At 34.4% G+C, this 10,720-nt stretch overlaps 1 protein-coding gene across 4 annotated transcripts in view; it reads right to left on the bottom strand.

Annotated features, from left to right (window-relative positions):
* Positions 1-1,869: 1,869 nt before the first annotated feature.
* Positions 1,870-10,720, bottom strand: part of LOC150107542 (DNA ligase 3-like) — a 505,727-nt gene continuing 496,876 nt past the window's right edge. For all 4 annotated transcript variants that reach the window (XM_090391370.1, XM_090391373.1, XM_090391372.1 and 1 more), the window contains 2 exons: positions 7,044-7,110; positions 1,870-3,684 (listed from right to left, as the gene is read on the bottom strand). In XM_090391370.1, the coding sequence (XP_090247496.1) occupies positions 3,571-3,684; positions 7,044-7,110 (181 nt within the window). In that variant the 3' untranslated portion in view covers positions 1,870-3,570. The remainder of the gene's footprint in view (positions 3,685-7,043; positions 7,111-10,720) is intronic.

Raw genomic sequence — 10,720 nt, 5'->3', positions numbered from 1 at the left:
CTCAATTTCCACGATGTCCTCTGGCTGGAAAGACCGAAGTTCGAATCCTGTCCAGGATGCGAAGAAACTTTATCAGGACTTTTCAATTGAAAGTGAGACGCTCCTAAAACGTTTTGTTTCCAGAATGGACGATTTTTCCACAATTCATGAGATTTGAAGCGGTCGATTTCATTAAAGAATATGATGCAACAACGAAAAATGAAAGCTAATCGAAAAGCTAACCTTGGACATACAAAGCAATGTTTGTATTGTCCAAGACAAACACTGAGTGAGGTTCATCGTCAAAACCTGAGAACTTTCGGATCACAACTCATACATTTATACAATAGAAGTTTTATGGAAAAATCAAACATTTTTTTCCTGATAACACTCATTTGCACATTGCTGACATTACAAACTTGAATGCATAAAATTAAAAAAGCACTACTAATTCTATATTTATCTGATCTGAAGGATTTACTATTTTCTAAAATTTACAAATAATCCAAAGACATAAGGTATTTTCTTTGTTAATTACAATAGAGTATTTTTCTAAGTTTGAAAATTCATATACTTAATTTATTTCGTTATTTTAATCTTTTTTTATTTGCATGGCTAATATACTTAACGACTGGAGGCCAGGACTTGGCAAAAAAGCAAACAATGTTTGGTATCCCAGAGTAGGATTTTTGAATTATTTAGCTTAGTCTACTCACGCTGAATTACCAAGAATTACGCGGAGGCAACCAATACTTGTAAGGATGCTACTAAATATCTGAGGCCTATTAACTTTTAGGAAAGTCTATTTCTTGGCGTTTCCTTTAAGATGTACATGGTATCCATTTATTATGAAACGGTCATAATTTCTCATTTATGATCGTGAACAAAGCGGAGCTATTAGGCTGTCGAAAACTAATAAAAATAAACCTAAATAAATATTTAATGTCGATCGCATTGCTATTATTGCTGAATTATGCTGCTGTATTTCAGTGTATTACAAGAATATCATCTGTTTAGACCAAATCCTAGTCGGCCTTCATTAGGAATTTAAGCTATAATTGAAGGGGAAAAAAATCAACGAGTAAACTAGAACTATCAAAGTAAAGTGAAATGTATAATGACGATGAGAAACTTGAATTTACTACAGAGACATACGAAAAGCTCGTGCATCTGAAGAATCGAGTAAATGGCTAATACACTGAAAACTGAAACCCACAACTACCTTTCCATTAAAAGGAATCATCTCCGAGGAAACTGAAGTCTTTTCTGGTCTTAAACATGGCATATGTATAAAACTGATATACTTGGAAAAATGGCTTTCTTTCTGACGAGGAACATAGCAAGAATTATGCAAGTGGCCATATTGTCAAAGGCAATGCAAGAGATTGTTAGACGTCTACTTTGGATGAAGTAAATGGCAAAATTTAAGATACTAAACTTTGAACTTGAAATGTCTTCTATGTTCAGTAACTGACTGTTGAATTCAACTCTGAAAAACATCAAATGACTGATTCAAGCCATGAGCAGAGAAATTCGAAAGGTTCGGAAATGGTTATTCATAACGTACTCTCTTTACATGAAAATTGGAAACAAATATTCGAGATTATTCACTCTTCTCACAGACGGCAGAACTTTCGCCGATTTTTCGAAATTTCATATATTGTTAATTTCAAGATTCCTTTTAAAATAATCCAGTGACTTCTTGTTACAAATCTGCCTATCAATATCATAACCCCATAAGAACAATGCCTAAATTATATGATAGCAAATCGGTCGCTTTCTTTGCCGGAAAAAAAAAAGAAAAGAAAAGAAACAATCTGTTATGTTCTGGTGCATCTCATAAATTTTTACTCGATCACTCGAGTAAAAATTTATGAGATGCACCAGAACATAACAGATAAAGAAACATTGTTCTGAAGAACTAACAACAGTTACAGATTACTCCGATTAGATCCAAACAGTACTGAAAATTTTAGCTGTTATTAAGGTACTCAGTCGGAGGACTTACACAGGGTTTTGATTTTATACTTAGGCAGAGTATTAATAGGAATATAATACTGGAAATATTAATACATAGTTAATTATCGTAGATAATCAGAATACCTCTCTTTCTCTCCCCCTAGTAAATCGTGCATTCTTAGTTCAAGAAATGAAGATCTGTAATACCGGGGTTCCATCCCATTAATAAATGTTTCACAAACTTAATACGCTAGTTATAGGCAGTGTACTTCATCATTATTATGACGAGTACTAAAACCTATCATTATGAATATTTAAGAAATGTAAAAGAAGTTTACAATCATTCAAACTCCTTCGATGGTCCATGTCATTTTCTTTATCTCTGGAATTTCGGGTTGATGCGAACGTCATCAGCGCGATATGTTTGAGAGCTCTTTCACATCAAATAAGATAATATTGAAATTATATGCAGAACGAGAAAGGGACACTACAAAAGTTGTCTACTTGAATGAGAAAGAATTATTATACAACTTTTTCATGCGATTTTTTTCGAGTGCATGCGATTCTTTTAAGAGCTGATAATACTATGAAATATAGATCTGCAGTTTTGTTTTATTTTGTGGAAATAAAACCCCACAGCGTCCGAGACTGAAACAGCCTGGGTTCGAAAGTCCTAGAAGATGTTCTTAAGGAGATTATCCAGATCTTTCCAATAAAGGGAAAAGATAGTAAAAAAAGGAGCAAATTCAGCTACATAAGATCCGAACTTTATGGAGCTATGAATGACCTGATTAATTATTTATCTAAATTAAATGAAGTCACATTTTAAAGTAACTTAGATTATTGGTTAACTATATGATATATAAACAAAGCAGTAAACGTTTCAATCATACTACTGGGAAGTTGACAATAAATTTACTGAACGGTCTGAGAAACATCTGTGCGATCAGTATTGAGCAGCAGTGTCGTATTCTTATGGTGTTATTGGATATTAAATTCATTATTATTTTTTTCATTCATTTCTGATGCTGCTTGATTGAAAATTACGTCCAAAGAGACAAAGACTATAAGGCTTTATGTTTTATGTTTCTCAACTGCGTGCGTTCTCTATCCCATTTAACAGTTTTCTAGGAATGTGAATAAGGAGGTTTACAATTAAAAATGTTCTTCTCAATAATTAAAAAGTTGAAATTCACTTTTATGTTAATCTGCATAGCAACAGTGGTTTTAATTCTTTATATACATTTATATGATAAGAGGAAAAAAAAGTATATTCGTTAAAAAAATAAAAGTGCTATTTTTCTTTCTCTCTCTCTCTTAGCATACAATTCATTAGCTTAAGTTTCTAATGAAAATATTCCCTAATATAACGTTAGAACATTATTTTCTTTTATTTATTGAAATAGTTTCTTTAACGAAAAAAAAAAGAATTGAGGAGCCATAATTTATAATATACAGTATTAACAATAATTAGATTATCACAAACTAGCACAAAAGAAAAGAAAACGCCACAAGACAGCAGAAATTCAGACCTTTTCGCCATTCTGTGTTGTGACTTGAATGAAAATTCCTTTATCATGAGCAGGCAAGTGCAATAATCTTCAAGTGTGACGAAAAATCGAAGTACCATTTTCAGGCATTCACGGGTGCCACTAGACGCTGATGTTGGATGGATTTCCACAGAAAATCAACTGGTATGGGAGTGGCACCGCTGCTTTCAATTTCTTTACCTTCAAAGGTGTCATCCTAGAGAAAGAAAATTCCAACAATTTATACCTCCCCATAGCTTTCAAGAATTTTTGTGGTCTATATACCTCTTTTTTTCTATAATATTTATAATCATTATTTTTTAATTCAGTAAACTTCTGAGATCTGCGCTAGCGATGATTAAAAAATAAGTACTCGTAATTTGTGAACTACTAATTCAATGAAGGAGCGAAAAGAAGGAAAGCGATTGGAGTATTTCGTAGAACCTCTTACCCTTTCAATGTAATATATGCATACAGACATACTACATATAAAATGTTTAATCGGATTGCTAATGTTTCGCTATTTGCCCGGTTTCTTCTCTCTAGCATTATAAAGCCCGGAGTTTAACGTATTTGAATTCAGTCAGCTACCAACTTAAGTATGGGATGCTAGAAAGTAAGGTTCTCTATTTTATTTCCGAGTAAAAAATTATCGACGTAAGTTTAACTTGAAGATAGATAGAATGTATGTGATCATCATGAGGAGACACGTGCATAAAGAAAAGGTGCGAGCAGTAATTCTTTTGTGTGCCAAGTATATCCCACCAGAGGAAAATCAGTGGATTAATACGGCAAATGTGGCATTCGCTTGAACATGTGCAGAAGGGATTCGCAAGTTCGAAAGCGGCAAATGCTTATGCCTATCAAGTGATATTCTCTAGCCAGTTTGCAGGGGGGAAAGTTCCATCCCCCCCAAAAAAATATGCTACCTTGTTTGAGAAAGAGATAACTTACTTCATTTAAAAAGACTAACAAAATGCTTCCTCGCATCCTTGAAGAGAATTCGAATCCAGATGTTTCCCATCTAATGACACTCGCCGTTTGTTGCACTTTTGCGACACTTGTGATATTGTGCAAGGTGGGATCGAATGTTTACAACATATGCCTCTTTTTTGAAATATGACCCCCCCCTCCCCCTTCCGGGAAAGGAGTTCGATTTGGTTTAGTTTGAATTAGAGTCGAAGAAGCAAATACTGTGATGTCAATTATATCAATTTTACGTGCATTCCCTACAGGCCTGCCTATTTGAAGGAATGGAAAAAACCCTTCCACCACTACGTGATCACCATGGCCAATTCATCTTCAGTTGAAAAGTCCTTATAAAGTCCCAGAATGGAATTTGAAACCAGATCTTTCTAATAGAAGGATAAATGGCGCACTACTCCGCAGTCTGAAAAAATTATTACGATTAGGCACCTTATATATATTGGAGCAACTGTTATCGCTAACAACAATACGCTAACGAGACATCAACTATAAATGACCATGCAGAGATCTTTCAACAATATAAGCGCACTAAATTTATTGGTGCCGAGAAGAATCAAGATGAAACGTTATTCGAGACATAGCGTGTATCTAAGCTTGGTTTATGAAAGGGTGCAAAAATGTACTGCATTCATGAAAGAATCATATCTGTTATTAGGACAGTCTGTATGGGTTTCAGAAAATTGCACAATAATGAATGGGTACTTCATTTGAAACCTACGATTGTCTTTGAATGTTTTACGTTAAACGCAGAAGCGTAAAGTAAAACAATGCAGCAAATGCAATCTATGATCACGATAAGAATAACACTCAGGTAAGTTTTTTTTTTATTTAAAAAAAACTCTTTTTGAGGTTAGTTTGCTTACAATTATCGAAGCATATGCACATCAGTGTCGGATGTTAACCTTTAGAGTGAAGAAGCCTTATAAATGTTTATCACATTACCACGAATCGAACTTGAGACTTTCCAATCACAGCCATCCACTGATTAGCATCAGTATGTCAACCGATCGAGCATGTATGGTAAGATCGGTTGAAAAGATCCAGACAATTTATTTTCTCCGTTTGCTGACGGAATTTGAGTCTAAGCGTTTCTAATAAAATGATGCGTTGTTTTCAGACTGCACCATGGGAGCTCTGAACTCACAGATTTAAAACAATTTAAAAGTATCACACATATATTTTGTTTTTAATTCGGGACGGTAAAGAAAGCATTTCATTAAATACTACGATTCTATGTACATTTTGTTTTCGAACAGCTTAAAAATAAAAATGAAAAACTGTGTAAGTATCCGAAATACATGCATCCTATAATTACTCGTATGAATTTATGGAATGTGGAAGAAAGAAAGAAAAAAAAAAAAACTAGGAATATTTCTGTAGCTGGAATACATGAGGGTGACGATGATATATTCCTGCGGATAGTCATGGTAAGAGTATTTCAAGTGATAAGCTTCATTAAAAGATTATCGGGTACTGTAGTGAACTCATTCAATTATTTACTGCTGCAATAGGATATTAATGTCACAACATATACAGAACAGGTCTGTTCTAAGTAAAAAAAAAATATAACGAATCAAATAGTAAATGCCATCGCTACCGCAATAATTATAGAGCGTAATTATTTTACTTTTAATTAACAATGGATACAAAAATGGATATTTACCGAGTTTAATAACCGAAGAAAAATTCGTACTTCTGTGTTACTGTGAACACCGGAACAAAAATAGCATCCAAAGTAAAAGCATCGCATTTTTTTTTGAGAAGTTTACACTAAGAAATAAACTTTTCAATGAGAACGAGGATGACTGTCGAAAATAAACTGAAATTTAATTACTGTGATAGTTACGATTAGATTAAATGGATCTTCGAGAACGTATATACGTTATTTTATGCTAACTTTAATGCATTAAAAACAATTCAAACTAAATTATGTTAGATTAACGGAGCACCTCCATAACAATCAGAAATATTTATGTTTAAATTTAACATACTGAGTGTGCAAAGAAGAAAAAAACAAAACAAGAACTGACTTATTATATTTAGTGTGAGTTAAATCGAACAACATGCATTATATTACGAAAACTCAGATATTATGCACAGCACGAATCATGAAGAAAAGAATTTTAATCGGCTTTTTTATTAATGAAAGGGACTTGTATGGAACAGAGGTTTCTGCAAATAACAAATCTGCAATTAACACACGCCCACACAATTAAAAACTCAAAAATATGACTGCATAATTGGCGGCCTCTCGTGATGAAACCGCTGACTCCAAGGAAGATATCATGTAATAACAATCGTACTACCAGAAGTGTTGTATAACAAAATTTTATTGTTAATTCTTAATCAATCGAAAATAACATGCGTGTAATTTTCAGCTGTCTAAAAAAATTAAATTAACGAATTGAAAAGCAGAGTTACATAAGTAACACCCAAGATTTTCATCACTGGGAGTAAGATATTTTCAACTCTTACAGACGATTATATTTTGAGAAAAGTTGCAAACTACATAACAAATACTAACAGTGAATGATGATAATTCGACAGAGCACACTTTTATAATTTTAGATTAGCATTAATATGTCTTACCTTTTTCGTCACTACAATATGTGTGGCTTTTTCTTTCTCGTGGTCTTTAAGAAGTTCACCGTCATATCTGAAATCATTAAGGATAACGGAGTTGCAAATATTTCTAACAATATTCAGTACTCGCATTTTATAAAAATTGTCCCTCCTTTTCTTATCTAAGAAAACTAAGGATAACAACAGACTCATTTAGCACCTCTGTAAGAAGGAAATAAGACGGACTGTTAATTTATTCCAACTGTGTAGAATCAAATAACACTTGAAAACGTTTCTATAGGACTTATGCTTATTATGAGCGTGAAACGAATAAAAGTTTGTTACACTGCAAAAGAAAGATAAAAGTAAGCTGAGGAAAAATTATGAGCAACAACTTAACAGTTTCTTATTTTTTTCTTCGATCATATAAAATACATTTCTACACTGTAAAATATCTTTCAAGGTGTGAATGTTTAAATGCATTCATTACTACAAAAAGTGACGCGAAACAATTTTACCCGGGTAGAACCAATGTTAAACAGCTAAACCGTGGATTATCTGAAGTTACAGATTAGCAAACGTACAATATATGAGTTTTATCTATTCGGTTGAACGAACATATTTTCGTGTGTGTGTGTCCCATTCATTTCAGAATTCTGCATAGCTTAGAAATTATAATATTCATGCAATAACTGCGAATGAGGGCTGTGCAAACAGGAGATAACTGCTTTTTGTGTACGGATTCTGGGAGAAAGATACTTCGCAAACAATCAACATGCCAAATTGACAAATTCCATCAATCATTCCGACCCGCATATTGAACACAACGTCACTAGTGACAGAGAAAAGCTCCTGAATGGTACACGCTCATTACTATGCAGCGTAGCACTGTCACGCATTAACACATCGGTAATCCACAGATTCAGAAACAAGCGAATTAATTTCATGCCCTACTTGCCACATCAAAAGAATAGGGCTGATGGGAGTATATCGCCACCTCCAGGTGAACATATGTGGTTACCCGCGGCAAGGATACGGCGGAATAAAACGGAAACGCTGCGCACTGGTGTGAAGCCGTGATAGTACGTGTTACTTGACAACTTTCTCTGAAGACTGCTCAGCTCAAACTTCTGGAGTGCAGATGGACAGAATGGAATACCAGAGCGCTTCGAGTAAGTTGCTTTTTAATATATGGGAGGATGCTACTTCTAAACATTATTTTGAGGACAAACTATTTAAAATAACACTTACGAAAAATGAAAGCACGCAACATTCTACAAACTATGGAATGCAAAATAATATTTCACTTTTATTAGACGAGATATTAATTGCAAATAGTACACAATATTCATACTCGTTATTCCTGAACACTCAAGCAAAAGATAAAATCCGTTTGGTTCATACATATAAGAAAACTAGTTCATCATATTCTAAGAGGTAAGATACATTCATTTTACAGAAATCATATTTTAACAGTTTTGATAGTTTGGGAAATAAAAACAATAAGTAATCCAGATTCAACAAGCTGATATATTATATTATACAAGATAAGTCAATTATCCAAACCAGCTCGTCATAGATCAAATTCGGATGATCAATTTGGACACTGAGTCTATAAATGAAGAGAAGTTAAAGCATTACAACTAAACACACGTTTTGTAAAAAAAAACTATAAACTCTGATAGTGTTTTCAACATTATTCAGATGACAAAAATTGTCAGTATATGGCAATCTCGGCAGTAGGAAAAATAGTATTTTCCTATCTCCTCCATATGAGGTTCATGAATCAATTCATGCGTTTGCAGGACAGCGAATGCAATCCAAATTAATTACGACTATGACAAGTCGGTAAAATATGGAAACGTGATAATGAAATATAAAGATGAAGCTGAATATACACTGATAGAAAGGGATAAGGGAGTGCTAAAAAGGATTGTAAACCTTTTATTAGTAGATTGTCTTAACCAGAAGTTCAAGGGGTCCACAGCCTCCGGTTTCCATAAACGAGGAGGAGCCGGAAGCTGAGAAGAATGGCCAAGTTTGACTGTCAGCAGACTGCTACAAAGCTATGATATGGAATGAAAAATCACGATACACATGAAAGTGCTTATGTGGTTACCAAAAGAACGCTATTTATTCGCGTGTATCATCCCACCTATTAATTTTGAAAGTAGCAGTGATGCGATAGTGAACGGATAAATCTCCTTGGAATAGTATCCATTGACACAATATCCGGAAAAATTAACACCAAACACATTTTATGTCCATACACCGTGGAGGTACGGAAACGACAAGTTGAATATACGACAATACACCCAATATGTTGGAAGAGTTGTGGCTATATATTTTGTAAAAGATTGACCAGCAGATAACCTATCTGCTGGTCAATCTTTCTGTTATGTACATTCCTCCTGTCTGAGGAATGTACATAACAGAAGAATTTTTGAGTAATATTCATATGGATCCGATACATAATGGTTAGGCTATAGCTGATTGAATTTTTACAAAAATAGTTACGAAGTCTTCATCAGTAAAAAAAAAAAAATAAATAAGAATACACAAACAAATATCTGATATATGTTTATTAAAGAATTTGTAACAGGTTCTCAAAAATACCATTTTCAGCCTCAATACACAATTCAGCTCGCCTGAGTATGACACGTGCACTGCACTGTCTCATAGAGACTGTCTTTTATACGTACCGCAAAGTCTAAAATGCATATCATGTTAGCACGTTTGATTTACACAAAACACTTTCATCTCCCCCACCACAAAAATCCAAAGGTTGGGGGTGCAGAGACCGGGCCAATTCAAAAGCCAGATCAACGATAAGTTGATCTGGCTTTTGAATTGGCCCGCCCCCCCCCCAAAAAAAAAAAATTCAAGAAAAACGCCTCATCGTGCTGTACATAAGGTGTAACCAAAGGTGAATCATCTAACAGTAGTAGTAGTGGCAGTAATTCGTCTTACAGAAATCGAAGATGAATGTAATCTTCGAAAATAAAGACCAATGAATTGATCATCGATGAGGATACCACCCCACAAACTGACACAGGAGCGGCGGTGAAAATTACTTTCAAAAGCGGCATGGGAATTTTTTTTCTGTCTATATATGTGAATTACATGTGTCTACAGAAGAAGGTGACTGAGCTTCACCGAAACAAAAGGTGAATCTATGCAATCATTAAGTTAAAGAGGAATTAAGCTAATCACAAAATCCAGCTGTTGGGCACAATCTCCAAGTTTTTGAGATGATGAATATTACTACACGTGAAATGGATTTAATGTAACGTTCTACATACTCTCTCTTCTTTGTGGAACATTAAGACGCATGGAAGTCTTTCGCCTACTTATTTAAGGACTGCCGCAATAACATTTTTTTGTTGACGGACATCTACAACTGCATACTCAAATGCTAGGAGTTCTTTTCTCTCTCACGCACACACACACACACACAATTCCTGGAGAGCTCTACTAAACATACTTCGGGGAGGAATTCTTCAATTTTCAACGCCATTTCCCTGAAAACGTACGGGATTCAGCTGGCTGTCTTTTTTTTTTTTTTTTTTTGCTGTGGTTTTTGAAACTATGTCTGAAGCAGTTAACGCTGCTATGAGGCCCAGTGTACTATGTCTGTAAACTGCGTATGTTCTTATGGCCGGTTAGTTGTTTCACAGGATGAAAAATCGGAGTTTCCGGCGGAG

Source organism: Typopeltis vanoorti, chromosome 4 (assembly GCF_054136105.1).
Source record: "Typopeltis vanoorti isolate ZY-2024b chromosome 4, IOZ_Tvanoo_1.0, whole genome shotgun sequence".
Taxonomy (NCBI): Eukaryota; Metazoa; Arthropoda; class Arachnida; order Uropygi; family Thelyphonidae; genus Typopeltis; species Typopeltis vanoorti.
Note: the sequence above shows the minus strand (reverse complement) of the source record. Positions and strands in the feature narration are given on the sequence as shown.